This window comes from Ruditapes philippinarum, unplaced genomic scaffold, assembly GCF_026571515.1.
Source record: "Ruditapes philippinarum isolate M1 unplaced genomic scaffold, ASM2657151v2 ctg2156_1_1_1_1, whole genome shotgun sequence".
NCBI classification, from domain to species: Eukaryota; Metazoa; Mollusca; class Bivalvia; order Venerida; family Veneridae; genus Ruditapes; species Ruditapes philippinarum.
In genome coordinates this window covers 54285-74551 of record NW_026853071.1, presented here as the reverse complement: position 1 = coordinate 74551, position 20267 = coordinate 54285, and the positions used below count along the sequence as shown (strand labels likewise).

The 20267-nt window shown below is 29.1% G+C and overlaps 1 protein-coding gene across 1 annotated transcript in view; it reads right to left on the bottom strand.

Moving 5' to 3' along the window:
* LOC132733055 (uncharacterized) overlaps window positions 1–19460 on the bottom strand; it is a gene marked incomplete at its 3' end in the record, with an annotated part of 48574 nt that extends 29114 nt beyond the window's left edge. The window contains 1 exon segment of the mRNA XM_060719642.1: window positions 19210–19460. Within this exon segment, the coding sequence (XP_060575625.1) occupies window positions 19210–19252 (43 nt within the window).
* Between the last annotated feature and the right edge of the window lie 807 nt (window positions 19461–20267).

Genomic DNA, 20267 nt, shown 5'->3' with positions numbered 1-20267 from the left:
CGGCTCCTTAAAGATATCCCCGCGTTATTCAAACATTTCACCTTACATTCAACAAGTGTTCATCATGAAATCCAATAGTTTGTCAAACACTGTATGAACCATAACAAACAATCCAATTTATTTCTGTACACAATATAATGAAAGTTTAATGCCAGAAAATCTATATTATAACAAAGTCCTGGGTCTTGTATCAGGAAAATAAAATCAAATTTATCTTATATGCATGTAATATTTCTGCTTAAACTGTACTTTGCACGACAAAGAGAAAGGATTAGAAAATGCAATACATTTGTTTCTTTATAAAGAAATTTTCATGTAATGTGAGCAAGCAATAATGATTTTCCAAATCAGTAAATAATATTCCTTTAGAATAAGAATTTCTGAATATATTTACATATGCAGCTGCAGCTTTGTAACTTATACGTTACAACAACGGAAAACACAAATAGCTGCTACTTAAAATAAATTTAACAGGAATGAAAACAGTTAATATTCTGACGGCATAATCAAAATATTTTAATAACTGCGTTCAATATATAGAGGATATTCAAGTTTTTTCTATAAATACATGATTTATTTTCATCGAGTGGTATGAAAATAAATATTTCATGAGTGGCGGTAGCCACGAGTGAAATATGGTAATTTTCATGCCACAAGATGAAAATAAATCATGAATTTATAGAAAAAAACTTGAATTTTCTGTTTATTATATACATTTTTCTCTTTTTTGACATTACAATTTGAAAGACTTTCCCTTAAATTTTGTGTACTGGCAGAATTTAAAAGAAAGTAGTCCGGCAAGACACCAGTGAAAATACGGAAAATATGTTTCACTGCAGTGAAAAATAAATTTTTACAGTGAAAATACGGAAAATGAAAATACGCATTTTATTTCATCAATATTTCTCAATATTTCATTTATAAGTATATAATAAATGTATTTAATGTACTTTTTTCAAAACGTTTTCGATTTTCTCGTCTTTATATTTTTACACGAGAACAATATGATGTTTTATGACATCATCGAGAAAATGATTTATTAAATCCATGTTATGAATATCAATAAGTCCAAAGAACTTCAATCATTAAAAAGCAGACGACAAATTTTTCTTGTAATTTCATAAACAACATTTAAATCATCACGACAGAATCAACAAACATGGACTCTATTAAAATCCAATAGTCAATGAAAAGACGTTTGTTAAAGTCATGGCACCGATTTTATCTTTACGCTGGCCAAATTGCTTTTGTCGAAAGAAATACAATTTATCTCCATTTTGTTTAATTAATGTAAGTGAATGTTTATTTAGATAGATATTATCAAACGAAATCCACAAATTAATGATACAATTTCAAGAAATTTTGTTGAACATGTACGTTTAATCTAAAGGTCAAGCGAAAATCACTATGGAATTGCCAATGAGTTAACCAATAATTGAATAGCTGATATTTGTTTATTTTGAAAAGCAAACTTAACATTGATATGAAACTGGTTATTAAATACTTAAAATAACATATATTTTATTCAACACAAAATTATATTGTAGTAATGCTGTGTAAAGTGTTATGAAGTAGCATTTTTTTTAACATACAGTAATATAGCCAAGAAGTTTTGTTGACCAGTACCTAACAGAATTTGCAAATAACATGAATATGGTATGTATGAATATGGTACTTAAAGCTGACAAAATACAGCATAAAAATACTAAATTACTGCATAAAAATACTTGTTCTTGTCAATGAAAATAGAGAGACATAATAATAAATAAAAATTGTTAATCTTGCAATATCTGATCCTCTACCAATTAATCAGCAATTTTTATTATTTCTAAGATCACATAACCTTTGAAAGTAAAAATTACATAAGTAGCAAGAAAAAAGCAATTTCCTTTAAAAACAAATTCATTTACAAACAGAATTTTTTTTAACTGATTCCTTAATCTTGTATGTTGAGCAAAATGAAACAGAGATGCTACCGTTACAAGTCCTAAGAAACTTAAAAGTAGGGGCACAGTCTTTGTCAATGATTGCCCTGGAAGCAGCAGTGAAAACCCTATATTCAATGGCTTTTCTGATATTTTGTTATGAAATTAATATACATGTACATGTATCTTATTATAATGTTCAGATTTATTAGTTTTATATATGACAGGAACAAATACCTTGACAAGTTCACCAACATTTCAAGGTTTCAAACATAATGTCGTAATCTACTTGTTTACCATTTTCGGATTATATTCCTGTGATAAAGTGCCAAATATATCAACCACTTTATTCAAAATCTTGACTTTTTTGCTCTTTACTTTTCATTATCTCGATATATAGGGATTAATGAAACATAAGAATGTAGATTTACAGGCAACCAGCCAAATGAATTTTTTAAAATAAAAGAAAAGTACAAATCTTTTTCACCCCTTGAGAGCTCTCTAAAGCAATCTGAAAGACGTTTCATGCTTTTGTATGTAGGGCCATAATCAAACCTGCACATCCATACAGTTGTAAACACACTTTCATCTTAAAAATCCTTAAAATAACAGTCCAAAGCAGGACAAGCCAATTATTCATGTTTTAAAGTGTCAGGGTTAAATATTTGAACTTTCCTGTTACCAGTGAAAATTCAAGCAGCACTGAAACACTGAATTACCAATGGACTTGGTGAACCTATTGAACAAAAGAGTAATCTTAAAATTGTAATAAACTCTAATATGGCAGCATGGCCCAGTGGTTATTGCTTCAAACTAGTATTATTTAAGGATTTCAAGTCATGTTGGTTCAAACCCCATCAAGAAAAAGTCTTTGTTTCCCTTATGTTTGTACAATGCTTTGTTTTGGTAACAAATTCAAGAGTGTGTCTTCCTACACAGTCAAACAAAAACAAATTCTGTATAATCAAACCCTTATTTGTTGCTGTAACCACCTTATAAATATTATTAACAATTGATATAACGTTTTATACATAATACAATAATAGCATTTGTATGAAAACACAAGAAATGTAAACTATATAATATTCCAAACATTTTAATTGAGAAAGGAGAGAATAAAAACATGATGCAAAGTTGCTAAGAAACTGCATGTACGGTTAAACAAGAGGATAAACAATGTTTCACTTTGGATAAGAGGCTATTTTAATTATTTATGCTCCCACTTTGGATTGGAGACTGTTTATTACCATTTTAGCTTGGAAATTTTAAGTTGAATGATTTTTTTCTTTTCTGTTTTTTGTTGTTTTTTTTTATTTTATTTTTAACACTTTTAAATTTTTCCAATGGCTGCGGTCAATAACAGGTTGGAAATTGTTAGCCATGTAATAGGCAGTTTTGTATGTGAGCTTAAGAATTTACACACTACACTAAGACTAAACTGGATATAAGCTGATTCCTTGGAAAAACATCATACAAGATTTTATCTATAAGTATTGATCCAACAACTAGAATTATTAAAAAAAATGTCCGACCGCGACACAGTAAGCCAGGTTCAATGAACGTAAAACCTATTGCTTTACTAAAAATTTGATAAGGTTGCGTCAACGGAACAATTACTATCAATATTTTTCAGATGCAAAACAGGAAGTATCTCACTTTCAGGCTTGGTTTTAGGTGCTATACAAAAATCAATCAGAACTGAAAGAATTAACAGAATTCTTTTTCAATGGCTTGATATACAAAACTGAATCTACTTAATGACCTCAAAGTTTCCATTAAAGAAAAAGGTCATAATATTAGTATACTGATATTAAATTAGTGAAAAAATTTACCGATCATTTGTTAATAGGTTCAACAAAATATTGCAGTCTGATTTGAAATTGATCAAAGACTATTTAAAGAAAACTCAATAACAGAATCCAAGTCCTTGCTAAAACTAAATTTAAAGATTTAAACATGGGTCAAAAAGAAAAATCTTGATTAATGAATTTGTACAATTTTTTTTTGGGTTTAGATTTTCTTCATACATCAAAAAAAACAAAATCTTATTCAAATTAATTTTTGCTGTATCCACCTTATGAATTTTTAAAAATTTGATAACGTTTTTCATTTAAATAAGTTTGTTACAAGAAATTGCTTATAATATTACTAATTAAAAAGAATAAAACTAATACAAGTTGCAAAATATTGACAAGGAAACATTGCACCTTTGGAACAAGAGCTATTTTAAATTTATGCTCCATGGATCGAGGAACATTTCATTACTTTTGCTAAAAAATTGACTATTTTTCTTTGTTATTTTTTCCATCAAAATTATTTCAAGTGCTGCAATTCTCAGAATTAGATTAGAGTAAAATGTTGGCCAGCGTTGGCAGTTTACCTCTATGAAGCAATTATTTGGTGTTCCTTAAAGACATCTCCAGGTTTCTAATATTTTCCTTGGCGATGAACAGAGGGGCCATCGTTCTGCAACCCGATTTTAAAAAATTTGTGGTTGCGCAACAGAAAATTACTTCACTTTTTTTTAACAAAACATTTCATCAAACAAAACAAGTCGACCTAAATAAGGCCCCATTTTTTTTTTCACCTTTGAGCCCCAACAAAAAAGGGAATGTTTTGAAAAATTATGAAAAATCGTGATATCGCTAATAGGTTAAATTACTTGGATGCACACAAAACCATTCATCATTTTACTTTTTTATGAGAATATTTCAGCTAGAACTGCTAACAGTGCAGACAATAATTAGATGGCACTGTTTTAACACTTTAAGTGTCACAATCTTAACAATTATAATATTCAAACATTGTAAAATAGTTCATTACCATGCATTAACTTTGACCAGATGAATTACGGCACTGTTAACTCAAAGAATAAATATTGTACATGTAAATATGTACACCAGTACACATGTCATGGCAATATGCAAATTAACCATTTTACCCTGACTGGACAACCAGTGTTACACTTAACCCCCTGCTGTTCTACCACTTGACCGATTCATGTGTTAGAAATAAGCAGGACAATTCCTACATCAAATAGGTCTAATTTTAAAGCAAATAATGATTTTGCAGGTATAAAATGGGACTTTATTCTTAGATTAATGGCATTTAAATCGCAAATAAATATACATATGGAATAAACTTGTAGATTACAGTGTTGTTATAAAGAAAAATACCTGTATCTCAGTTAAATATTTGTCTTCCAAATTTTCAAGCATAAGAAATACCTGTATCTCAGTTAAATATTTGTTTTCCAAATTTTAAAGCATCAGAAGTCACAATAAAACCCATACCCAAACAATAAGATACTAAGAACTACTTTTTCTGAACAATACATATTACGTAACACACAATATTTTAATCAAACAATGAAATTATCAATCCAAATAACATACTTTTTGGAAAAATACATATTACTACAAACAATACTTTAATCAAACAAAGAAATAATTAATCCAAATAACATATACATTGGAACTAAGAATCAACATTTTTTTAAGGCATCAGGTAGAACCTATATCATTAGGCTTAAATGATATTAGAATATGACTAAGCATCAAAGTAAACTGGAATTATCTCAAGATGAAAGGCAGAAAATCCAAAAATTATAGTAATCCTTTGAAGACAGATTTAGTAATGAAATCATTTGTAATATCAGAAAATGAAATACATTAAGTTACAAGGAACCCTGAATTAGCCTGGGATTCATACTTGTTCATGTTTCTGATAATATCAATGTCAATTTGCCGAACAGAAGCACTTAAAAATCGCCAGACTGGGACCCAGGCTAGTACCCAATATAATAATGATGCTTTAACTCACATGGTAACTTTTACAGTGGCATCAGGGTAAAACAACACCCAAATAGATAGCATAGGCTTTCCCTTTTCAGAGGGAAAGAATTCCCCCGAAAAAGTGGGCCTGTGCGGGGGGATTTCGAAAACCCACAAAAGCGGTGAGGGGCAAGTGGTTTGAAGTCAACGACCTTAATTGCTCGGCCACGGAACATAAACACACATACAAACAGTATTATTTCATAATGATAAACAATACACATCCTAAACGTTACTCAAATATTTACCAAATATTTGTCAAAGGCTGAATATTATGAGCAAAGAGTAACAAACAAACAACATTGGATATTGAAACCAATATCATATCTTTCTTTTTGTCATGAAAACTTAACACAGAAATTTAAATATCAAATTAAAACATAGAAATTAGATACATATAGATCAAAATAAATTGAGTCAATAAAAACACCTTAAAATCAAACACACATAATTATGGAATCCAATATCAAAAACTCTTACAAATCAATTAGAATTAGACAGGAGTCAAAATTCAAATTTAACCAATTTGTTCAAAAATCAACTAAAATATGACAGGAATCCAATATTTAAATGAAAATTTACTAACTGAAACACAACAGTGTGACATTGGAATCTAAAATTTCAAACCAATTTTTATAATAGTCTGCATGATTTAAATTAACTAAAACAGTAGGGTACAAAAAGCCCATTGATGCCAAAACGATGATGTATTCAAAGCAAGAAATGGGAGCAGACAGATGACACTTGTTACCACCCTATTTGATGACAAAAGAACTTTATTCTTGATAAACTTACCAGAAATTTTAATTTTTTTGAATTTAGCGGACGAAAGAATATAAAAATTCATTTAGACCTTTTTGGCATGCTAGAGATTTTGTAAATTAAATCTTGTTAATTTTTTCCTTTTTTTTTATCATTTATATAATATCAATGAAATAACTGTTGAAAAGTCATTAAAATGAATGTGTTAACGTATTGTATCTTTACGTACAACAATTGTCCCTTATTAAAACTTATCGGCTATAGCTTAAGACCCTTTAAAGTATCTAATTTCACACTTTAAAAGCTTAAAATATGACAACATTTCTTATTAACATTACCATGGTAGATAATGTGCTTGAGCATCAATTGTTTATCATCTGATTGGTTAAATATTCCTATTAATTTTTTATAAAAAAATTGCAAATTTTTATGGGAATAATGTTCTTCTTATTACTTACTTTTGGGTTTTTGTGCCTAATTTTAAATTTGAGTTTTTATACTTTTTTTTAGTTAAAATTCTAAAATAAATTTTAGAAATTTAATTGTCCATATTTCGTTGATTCATAATCCAACGCTTCTCGGGTAATAGTCAGTAAATATTACATTTATCCTTTATCCCTTTAGAATAGAATATTTGACATTTTACTCTAAATCATGTACATAAAAGTGACATTTCCTTTTCTCTTTATCCATTTTTTGAACTTATCGATTCAATTGAATATTTTTCATATCAAAACCTAATTTTAATTTTGAATAATTAATCATCTTTACTAAAAGGAAACAAATGAATAAAAATAAATCAAATTTTCAAATTTATAATTCCTTCTAGAAATATTATAAAATGCTACTTTTCACAATTATATTTAAACATACATTATGATTACATTTTAGATGTTATTTTATTGTGTTTGTGTTAATTAGGAAAAATGTGCTATTGTTTGATTTTTTTTTCTATTGAACCGATATCCATTGTACTCTAAAAACCGGTTGGAATCCACAATTTAAACTGTGTTGGGACATATTTGCGTCCCAAGTTCCTGGACAAATAGACCTTGGCAATGGATTTACGAATTTTTTAAAGCTTTAAATTTTGGATAAAAAATTCATATTACCAATTTATTATGGCAATATTTTGTTTTAAGGCATAATATCTGATTTTAATATACCCTTTCAAATAACATTCCCCATGAATACACCGAGCTGTGTATACAAAGAAAAGTTAAAAATCCCGAAGGCGCAAATTTATATGACGGAAAAGTTAATTTCATTTGAAATGTTTGCAATTGCGAAAATTACAATTGTAACATATCGCGACATTTCATTCTATTTAATAATCACAGCACCCTCAACCGATCGGAATTATCGGGTTTATTATGACCCACTAAAAACTCGGAAAATTCTGTCGCCCTTTCACAAAAACTTTCTCATTCCATAAGAGCGCCGCGCTTCGGCGGGACCCCAATCAAATAGGGGCCATCTTCCAATAACTATTGATGTTTTTAAATAGAACAATGGCAAAGAACCCCATAACATTGTTGACACCGATAGTTTGACAACGGGGATTTAAATGCTCCATACTAAAATGTCTACATGATCTTCATTCAGATATTTTGTTGATCTTAAATCATTTACACGGTGCACAAATTTTAATTTTTTTGTAAATTTAGCTTAAGATAAGAATATAAAATAAAATTTATTTCAGCCTTTTGTGCATGTCATGACAGTAATAAAATTTTAGTCGCCAAAAGTTTAAGTCTTGTTCAAAATTTTCTTCCCTTTTTTTTATCTATTATGAGATAATATCTTACATGGGAAAATAACTGAATTTGAAAAGTTATAAAATGGAAGGTGTTAAATCTGTATTATATGGCTTTTGTTCAACAATGTAGGTATTAAATCTATCAAAAGAATGGCATAAGTCATTCAAAAATATTTGAAAACTATTTTCATAAAATTTTCATTTCTCTTAAGCAATACTTAATATAATTAATCAATTGATTTATCTTATCTTGAAAAATTACCACAATCAGCAGAAGATAATGGTGACCTTGACCTTGACCCAGATTTCACAGACATTGTTGAGGTCAGCTCTGATCTTGGTGTACCATATTGTGCCTTTTCAAATCTTTTGTATGATGAGGAGGAAGGTGTGGCAGCAAATTTCTTTGGAGAAAGTAATGGACTTCTTGAAGCATCTGAATTACTGGTACTTTGTGGGGACTTTTTGTATCGCCTAAATTTTGACCGAAATTTGAATTTTTCTTGAAACTTCTCAACTTGGGCTTGAGGTGATAACTGACGACTATCTAAAGAATCAAAGCTGTGTCTAGACTCGGGTTTTGTAGGCACAATATTTCGTTGATTCATCATATCCGACCCTGGTCTCGTTATAGTCAGTATATCCACATTTTTCCTTGGTGACACATAGAACACTTTAGGAGAGTAGAGACTACTCCTTGACAACGTCCTTGTACTCGCGGTCAAGGTCATCGGTTTATCTATTGGAGAGAAAGATGCAGCTTTCCTCTTTCTAACATTGTAGGAATATCCACTTCCTTTTGAACTATATCCACTATCCCTCGACATTATATACTTTTCTCTATATCCCATACCTATATTTTATTAGTTTTAAGAACTAAATTAAAAATAATCTCTAAGTAAAAGTATGAAAAGCTTTAAAATGAATAAAACATCAAAATCAGCAGGATTCAAATAATATTCCTTCAATGAGAAATATTATAAATATGCTCTTGTCTACAAACAATTATGATTTAAAACATACATTGATGATTTAAGTTTTAGAGATTATTTATCTAGATTCTTTGTGTGTAAGTTGCAGGAACAATGGGTATCTGTTTAAGATACTATTACCAAATATCTATAGAGCTCGATATTCCTATTGTGACTCTTATATAAAAACCAAAGGCAAATTGGAATTCCATACTAAATTTGGCAAACCTGTTGTAATATTTGACTCGCCAAGTCTGTGACAAACTGCGATACACTTTGGCAATGGATTTTTAAACAATTTTTTTTTTAAAGCTTTTTTAATTGTAGGTAACCTAAATAATTCATGTTTACCAATTTATAATGCTTGTAGTAATATCTTTGTTTTATAAGCAGTATATATACCTGATTTTATATACCCTTTTCAAGTAATAACAATTTCCCCATATGAAATTCACGGGCTTGAAAAGTAAAGTTAAAGACTTCAAGTGCTCATTTTTAAAATAAGTCCTTCGTACACTACAATAATTTGGATAATGGACTTGTCCGATAAGAACTGTTCATAATTTATTTTAGGATTTGTGATAATTAAAAATGATACAAGTAAATGGTTGGCAGTTCTTACAGTATCCGGTCAGACTACACAGTCATATCATGGATTATGTGCATGCTTAGCTTGAATGGTTACTTAAGACTTACTCCAGAATTATTTTGGGTTTGCCCTGGAGTGAGCTAATCCGGGGTTACAAACAAACTTTTACATTTGCACCATTCGATAATAAGAGCAACAGGGGGACTAATCTATTGTGACTGGTAGTGCACCATGAAGCTGCAACACTGAAATTTGTTTGTACCGGGTGGGGGGGAGGATTAGCTTGGAAAAACCCACATTTGCGTAGTTCAGGATAACATTGATTATATACTGTGCTATTATCACATACTATAAGCCATCAAAGAGTTTAACAATACTAAGAGCAAATTATTCCAGAATTTGAATTTCGCTAAACAGGGATCCACAATTATCATCCTTAAAGATGGAAAGCTCAATTAGTAGGCCAATAACATCACATTGTATCAAAACACTCCCTCTACAAATCAGACAGCCTGCTCTCCTTTTACTTATTGAATGAATAAAGATATTTAAAATACTCAGACAAATTCATGTTCAGAGCAGAAAAAGAATACAGCATATGGCAAGTTAATCTTACTATTTAAATGATGAATAATTTTAGCATTTATGGCTCTTTGATTATTTCAAAATTTCTGTCACCAAAGCTCAGAGCAAATAAGTTAAAATGCAACAAACTGATTTAACCTCATGAAACTTTTCACCTTAAATGAGAAAGTAATTGCTTCAAACAGTCATAAAATACAATCCATGTCTCAAGACCATTCAATGTAAACAATTCCTCGTTTAATTGGCAATTTAATTGACAAGCTCTCAGACATGAATAAATTTTATTTGAATTGTCCCAATTAAAACAACCATAAAACCTGACTCTAAAATCACCTACAAAACTATGGACTTCTAACTTTCGATTGTAAACTGAAGAAAATGCAATCATTGGCAAACAAAGGAAGTTTCAAAAATAATTATACTTGTAGATTTGTATCAATATGATTTGGCAAATTCTTGACCTTGTAAAATTATTTTCCTATTAAATCTCCATTAAATTATTATTGAGTGGAATAAATTTTTGATTTAACTTTACCATTCTTATTTATATTACCCCCACTCAAAGCCATAACAATTCCCAAGTGACTTGCTTGATTGAAATTGCTAATTTGCTGTATCATTTTAAATTTTGCAACATTTTTCTTACACTAGAAAAAGTAGCCAGTTACTTAAAAACAAAAATATAAAGTAATTTTAGAACCAATGAAATTGTGCAACAGTAGAAATGAATGAAAGTTTTAGAAACTATTATGCACATAATTTAAATACAAATAAAATCCTATTAAAAAGAATACCAGGAACAAACCTTTTAATGCAAAAATGCATGATAAATCCTTCACCCCATTAATTCGGGACAACCTAAAATGTCCCGGCTTTTCTGGTATAACTTCGAATTTAAGATCAATTGTTTGATTCAAAGACATTATAATAATAAAACATAATATTCCACTTTTCCACAAAACAACATAAACATTTTAAACATAAAATTTGTAATATCCAGTCTCATGTATTCCATGCAAGGACATAAACTACTGAAATAATTTCTTTTTTTTCTTTGCTGTAAGATGCTATGATTCGAGTTCCAGGAATTTTCATACTGCATTCATCAGCATTTCTCACATGTATGCTATGAGATTTTTATCAAAATTATTTGACAGGAAATATTATGATAAAAAAAAATTTTCATGAATGATTTAACTGCAAATCGAGTATCAGAAGATATATGTAACGAAATATTACATAATTTAAGTGTCAGACTTCAAGAGATAAAACTTTTTTTCTGAAGCAAGGCTCCCTGTCATGACATGGACTATACTTGTACATAATGCGATGGCTACATTTAAGATACAAGAAAAGACATAAATAATTCACCACTTCTCCGTGACAAATCTTAGATACTGCTCCCTGATAAAGATATATGAATCGTACATGCCAGACTACTAACATTTCAGGACATACCCCTTCTCATTCAAATATGGGTAACATGATGTTGCTGTTGTTTTTTTAGGCAGACAAAAATTTAATCTGAGAGAACTCAATATTGCACAATATTTATTTGTGATTGAATTTTGAAGGAAAATGTATTGAAAACTGTCAGTCAAGCTGTAAGAAGAAAAGAAGTATGGCAAGCCTGTTCTTAATTTAAAGCACACATGAGACCTTTGGTGGTAGAGTAATTAACCTGGAAAACTATAATCTTAATCTAGGGTGGGGCTGTCGTCTTTAGGGGTGAGTTAGCAGCTCCCAATACCTTTACAACTGTGTTACTGGACCACTCAGCACCTAACATGGCTGTGCAAGCCTGTCTAACTTACTACCACATGGTTTTATACTACTGCAGGTACCATAATGCATAAGATCTACATTTGGCACTTGCACCCAGAGTGGTAAATTTTGGAATAAATATTCTTAAATCCACCTTAAGCCAATCCTTTCATTAATAAGAGATCTTGTGATTAAACAGGATTACTTTGGTCATAATTCTAATCTAATTTTATCACAACATGGTATTAATTCTGAATAACTTTTTTTATTCCACTTGCTTAAGATAGAGATTTTTGAATGAAAATTCTGAATACAATGTTGATTCAAGTTTTGTATAGACATTTTGTATTGGACTATTGACATAGTAGATTTTATAGATAATTTCTAACTGACTTATGTCTTATGTCTTAATGGAATAGGTATAATGTTAACATATATTTAACTGGTTGTAAAATATACAAAGAATTTAATAATATAGGTCTATACTTAATGACTGTATACAGTATCATAAAACTAGAACCTACATTTTTCCTTTTGGGTTGTTAAAATACAAACAGACAAAGTCTTTAGAAAGTGACATCATCCGATAGACAAAAATATTGGAGATGTTTCAAGAAAGGCTTTTTACATAAAAATTCATTTATTTTATCTTTTAGTTTATGGCTATGCAAAAAAAATTCTTAACAAGGAATCACATGGCAGAATAAAAATTTAAAAGATTAACTGAAACCATGTGACTGACCTGAAAAGAGATTATTTACTAATTGTCCGCCATTTTTAATGCAATGTACTTTTCAAAGTGCCAAGTATTAAAATAGAAAAAAATGTTAATCTCCCGCATTTCACATAATGTTTTTTACTGCTCCATTGTTTGTTTTTATTTCGTTCAGTCATATTGATATTATTAATTAAGATAATTTGGCCTGGTTTTCATGATTTATCTAGTTAAAGATCCTGTATGTTTTGTGATTGATATTGTCACTGTATGTATACCACACTTGCAAATATAAATAATTACATATATGTATATAATTATGCAAATAAAACAATTTTCAAACATCGAAGAATATTTAAAATGTGTACTGCAAATATTTGTGTACATAATATTTAATCAATTAATTACATGCATTCATTTCTTATTGGAAAATTTGACTGAGAATTTATAGAAAATAAATTTCTAATTACCTCCCTTTATTTACATGAAATGTTAAATTGGGTAATATCTTTATAAATAATGCTTATTGGAACTTACAATATTGACAAATCTTAATTTGAGCATCATATTTTTGAAATGAAACCATAAAAAATTTGTGTTACAGGATCTTTAACTATAAACACTTTAAGACTACTGGCGGTAACAGATTCTACCCATGTGACAAGTGCAGACCAAGATCAGTCAGCACATCTGTTTGCTATTCAGTCAGTACACATTTTGAAAACGAAAAATGTTTTTTGTGCGGATTGAAAGAATTATTTCAGACTTTAGAATGGTAGGGTTTTAGGAAGGAGCAAACATTAATAATTCTGGCATTAGAGCAGGTACCTCAATGCAAACATCAATGATGTCATTTTTTTCTAAATCACGTCATCACTTCACAGATCTCCCTATAATTTTACCATCTTCCTAAATCTTGAAAATATAACTGTAACGCTTATTTACAAAAAAAACACACAATTTTCTTTTCGCTGCATGAAACTTAAGTTTTCCTTAAAATAAATAAGAACCAGGAAACAAATATCTAATAATATATTTACAATTTAGGGTTATATAATGTAAAAAAAAACAACTAAAATATTGAAACAATCAAAATAATATTGAGATATTTTGAAGGCTTGCCCTCAGATAAACCAAACTGACTATAAATCTTCAGTTTTAAAACAAAAACTCAATTAAAAGCCCATATCTTTGCACTGAAAATCTTACTACTTTATAAATAAGCCAATACAAATTTGTTCAACTGCAGCAATCCAATAATAAATACGAGTATCATGTATTAAATTCACATTAAACAAACATCTATTTACAATCTTTTTTCAAATTTCAAGGAGCCAATGTCATTTGAAAACATAGTTTTAAAGTCCCATTTATTACATAGTTACACTCTGTATGTAACATTACCAAATACCCCTTCAATAATTCTGATTAATGTCATAAAAACCACCACATGCATCGCTGGCAGATCAATAATCCTGATCAATTTTATTGAGTAATGATTGAGAACAAGGAGAAATCGTTTTGCAAATGTCTGGAGACGGGAAAAGATACAGTACAGATCTTTGAAAAATGACAAAAGATGTGTACAGTATCTAACCATTGAAGTACCTTCATAAAAAGAACCACTTCACCATGCAAACAACATTACTTCTACAAGTTTTATTTTTAACATTAAAGTGATCTAATAATATAGATTTATATACATGACTGCGTACTGATTTTTTCGTCTACTGTAAAATCATCTATGTTTTTCATGGAATTTTTTGTTTCATAGATTCATATGCATTTAGAACATGATTTAAAATCACATTGTATTATTAAAATGTCCAAATAAGAAAATAGTTCTCTATGCCACTTCAAAATATTTTTGCTATCAACACACAAAATTCTGAGCCTATAAATTTGATATATAAATCTACAAAGAGATTTGATTTTTCAGCCTCTCAGACTTCTTGAAACTTCAAAATTATCAAAGGTCTGCTAACATTTTGTATTCTTACATATTGATGAACAAGTATTTTTTCTATATCAAAAGATTTCAAGTTTACAAACCACTAGGTTCTGTTATGTATTAATTTGAAGTGTTATGACTACCAAATATTTTAAAATCAAATAAATTAACCAGATAGTCAAACAGGTGCTAGTTAAAAATTTATTTATACTCACTACTTTTTCCTTTCCAAATTAATATACGAAAAATATCTTATTATTTTATTTTATTTTTTTGTTGTTTGTCACTTAGCACGCATTTTCACCACAGTTTTTTCGTTTAGTATAGTTTCAACCATCGTTTAGATTAAATAAATTAAGACACTTCTCAACAAAAACTGGGATCGAAAATTCCAAAAGAACTAATTAGATAGTCATCGCTTAACGTAAAAACGGAAAAGGTATTTTTTGATACTAGACATGATAGAACATTTTTTTTTATATCAATGTCAAATATTTAATAAAAAATTTAGACTAATTATGAATTTTATAAAAGAATCAGGCACTATATGTCATGCATAAAGTACATAAAGGTATTTGAAGAAATTTAACTATAAATTAAGAACTTTTAAAAGTAACGAATTTCTATTTGAACAGTTGAAACAGAGTTAAGTCAATCAGGCATGAAATTAAGATCAGTTTAAAATTTTATTTAAAAAAAATCATGGATAAATGTATTGATTTTTTATGATGAAAATGTGAGATAACATTCTATACTTTCATTGATCAACACCCTCAATGTTATTCATTATTTAACATTTTTAAATGACTTATAAGTATGAATATACATTTGTATACATAGAAACGCATACAAGTCTTTTAAATCATGTTACTTTGTAAAGAACACCTTCTGCAATCATCATTGCTTAAGAAATTTTAAGTGTCAAAATAATTGAAGGTCTTTGACTTATTTATGACGAAATGTACTCAAAAGTATTACTCTTAAGCGACCAAATAAAAATTTATAAACATTAAAAAAAATTGACACATAAAGAGGTTTTATCAAGAAAATTGGGGATCTCACAGGAGGTCACCAGAAATTTAAGGATATATATAATTTATAGTAGAAATCCTTCTTAAGACCACCCCGGAAATTAAGGCCTGGGGACTTTCTTTTTACTTTGCTTCAAAAAAATTACTAATCAAAGTACAAGACATAGAAGTTCTACTGTATTATGACTTCAACATGCTGTAATATAGTCTGACTGCTATTCATACATCAGATAGGAACTTTTTTCATCTTAACATTTCTAGACTTAATATTTTTCTGTACCACTTACTCTGCTTTGATTCTGCCCCTTAAAAAATCTTCGATTATTAGTTTTAGACACTTTAGAAAATTGAAGTTGAAAAGACAACAAAGTCAATGATAAAAGTATTGGTACATAAATTTAAATAGAGTGAATTTTTCCAAACAAGCAATTGACAACTGCCAGACATGTCTCAAAAATGAAAGACCAAGAAAGACCATTATTATGAAAGCATATCACATTCAATGGCAAGTATTCTGTAAAACTCAGTTTATGTATCTGTCCAGACAACTGGAAATATAGATTAAGAACAATAATTAAAAATCTCTCACATAATAGAAGCTTATAAGATATATATAACAAATTCATAGTTTAAGTTAAAGGCACATTATGCCTCAGGAATGAATATTTTTTCATTTTTTTTTGTTTGGGTCCTCAGATCAAACAAATGATGGTAGCGAAATTTCAGACACTGATATGATTATTAATTTTACAAAATCCGCAAGTAGTCCGTCATGAACTCTTCGATTGAAGCGGTTACTTCCCTTTATAAGTACACTAATGCCGAAAAAATAAGGGGAGATCACTGCATAAAGATTGTCAAATGACAGGTGCATAAATTTTCAAACCTTCTCAGGGAAGAAAAAATAGTTCCCGATTGGTCGAACATTTCTAATATTGTGTAATTCTTTAACATTTTGCCTCAGGCTGTTTTCTTAAAACTTCTTCATGGTTTAGGGGTAACACGCTAGTTTAGGAAGTGTGAGGTCTAGGTTTCAAATCCTAGTTAAGGCAACTCATTTTTTTTTTTTTTCATTTTAAAAATTGTTTTAGCCAAATAAACATTGAATTGAATATGCACAATACAATATAATCTCACAACCTTCACCTTTCTGACATTCTGAGACCAAAACAAATTCAGCGCTTTCTGTGCTTTCATTTAGAAAGGATAACCATGGGTTTTATAACACTTAAATACTAGTTTTAGAGCATTTTAGATACTGATCACCTGAAGAAAGTATCTCTGAATATGAAATCATCTGTCATCAAAGTATCAAAATGTAAACAAAGTAGTATTTTGACTTCCATACAAAATACTGCATCACAATGTTTTTACTGAAACTGCCAAAAAGGAACAGAAGCAAAAGATGGTTCAGGTAATTGGCCAATCGGAGTAACTTAATCGGAGTAACTTTTTGGAAACTATAACAGGACATCAAAAGTAAAAAGGTTAAGAAAAATGAAAATAAAAGCATTTCTGAAGCATAACATGACTTTAATAACATGGATAGTAAGGGACCAGGGATTACCAATGACATGTGACATGAAGAAATAACATTACTTTTTGTCAAATAAATTGTGCATCAAACATTAAAGTTTGACAAGTTTTCTAAATACATAATGAATAGAAAACAGCCACAGAATTCTTAATGTAACATTTATGTTAATGTATTATCCCTTGACAATAAGATCGTTACATTCTCAATATATATCATTCCTTTTTTTTCGGTAATGTTCTGTCTGGTATTTCAAAAGACATTTTGACACAAGTTAAAAGGAACGGCTTTTATTGCTAACAAATGGTGTAATTCGGTATTGTACTCTATTTCAAAGCAATGTATAATTTGTCTGTGATTTCTTTACATATCGCCAAATAAAAATTAACTCTTTTATTGTTAAAAATATATAGATCAATAATAATATCCACCCATTAGGTGAAAAGGATCTGCGTAACATATACATAGAGAAATGAGAGTGTAAATATTTGGCTGCGGGTAAAAATTCTTTGAAACTTGGCTGATGACGATGACGCCTCAATATTTTGATAACCCAATTTTATACAAATTATATCAATAGGATAATGATTATGTAGAAAAATTGTCTGGTTTTATAAAAAGTACCAGTGTACTTTTTGGGACAAATAAAAATTAAAAAAAAAAAATGTGCATAATAAACATAAACAGTAAACAGACATATACAAATGCCTTGTAGTGCCATATTTTACTGAATACATTAAAAGTAAACAATTATGTTGCATGAATAATTCATAGAAAGAAACAATTTGAAAAAAAACAACATATTTACTCTTCTACAATACCTTATGAGCAATTCCAAATAGAAAATAGTTCCAAAATTAATACTTTGTTTTCGACACTAGTCTTACTGGGCAATGAAGCTTTCTAGAAAACAGATTGTGTACTGAAATATTAATACTAATATAATCAGTATGTATTGTATTGTTAACGAAATTGTTTTGGGTTATTGAAAGAGAACAAATATAAAGAAAGCAACCAATTGTGTCTGTTTACCAATATATGTATATTTAATGCTTCTTTATTGTTAAACAAATCTCCCAATGGACAATTCGTAAAAAGACACTAATCCATAAACAATAATCAATTTCTATTGCTTTTGAAATTCTTACTAGATATTTATCCTACAAAAATCTCTACGACTTTCTTTTTATGGTATAATACCGTTTCAACAAAGATGTGGCGAAGATATAAGGGGGGCTATTTGATCTCCTAAGATTGTAAAGGATTGAACAAATCCTTTTGAAATCTTCATTAATATCGTCCATGAAATAATGCCCGATAACAACGTCTACAAGCTTATCTTAATATCTCTAATGAATAATTTCATGATATTACACGATATCTTTATTGTTGATAACTCATGTGTCGATTTGTTAAAAGCACGAAATAAAACAATCAAGTTATTCTAACCCTTAATACCATGTTTAAATGACAATCATTGACCAATCACGCGTATTTTGTTACAATTTTCACCGTTAATATGCTTGACAACTATGCTTTAACATGTCTTTATTGTTTTTTTTTATCAATTGTTTAAATTTAAAACTTAAATTACAATAATAAACTTGATTTAGAAACAGCATATATGACAACATTAGAATCTGAATGATATTAAATATTTCTTATATAACAGCATGTAGTTCTCAAAGAAATATTATACATGTATATCTCATAAATAACCTGTGAATACGATATGTAAATAGGTTTAAAAAAACGAATACCAAAAAAAATCAAACAAATCAAAGACCTACCATTCCAATTTAAAGCTTCCGCAGCCGAATGTAATTGTGCCATGTTTAAAATAATTTATCCGTCACTTGAAACCTAAAATTTCCAATTAAAATCCCATCAAATCTAACATAGATTAAGTTATTATCAATTTATTTGGTTTGAGAGAACCGCGGTATCCAAGGACCACCAGTCTAACGTTGGTAAGTGTTAAACATAAATATCCGGTGTACACTCGGGGGGAACTGTAAGCGTAAAATTTACTACTAAATACACGGTTAAAGGATTACCAATAAAATGGTTTGTTTCTTTAAAAAAACAGATATACACTGGTCTTGTGTCAGGGTAGTTTTGTGTATTTAGGTTGTTATTTGGATAAAAGATTTGAAAACGATTATAGAAAAAGGGAGAAGCCATATGTTAATTATCTTTAAGAATAAAATCCTAGACTAGGACAAAAAGCAAATAGTAATACATGGAATAAGTATGTTAAAACATTAGATAAACCCTTAAGTAATTGACAATATGAATAATTCAAGTATAAATGTAAAATAACTTGAATAATTTAAGGATAAATGTAAAAATACTATGTTGTTTTATAATGAGTGCAAAACAAATTTGCTCTTGCCTTGGTAACAGTATTATCAAATATCAAAAAACAACAATAAGTAAACCAAGCAAATAAATCAACTGTTTGCCATTTTCATCACATACCCGTTTTTTTTCCAGGGCTGGAAGAATCTGATTTTCACTTACTTGTATGCTTTATTTGATTGCCAGTGTGATATTAACTTCTTGAAAAAAATTCACCTGTCTATACAGGCTAAGGGACAATTCAGCCACCCCTAAATACTTTAAAAGAGTGAAACAGAGTGAGACTCTTTAAAAATATCATTTATACCAACATATCCAAGTCTTTTATTATCAAACTGAAATATTGGCCCTTTTTTTTTCCAGGGCCAGAAAAATCTGATTTTCAATTACTTGTATGTTTTATCTAAATCATTAATTTTGTTCATTTGTGCATATGATATTAATAAAGTAAATTCTTGAAAAATTTCACTTGTCCGTACTGGTTGTG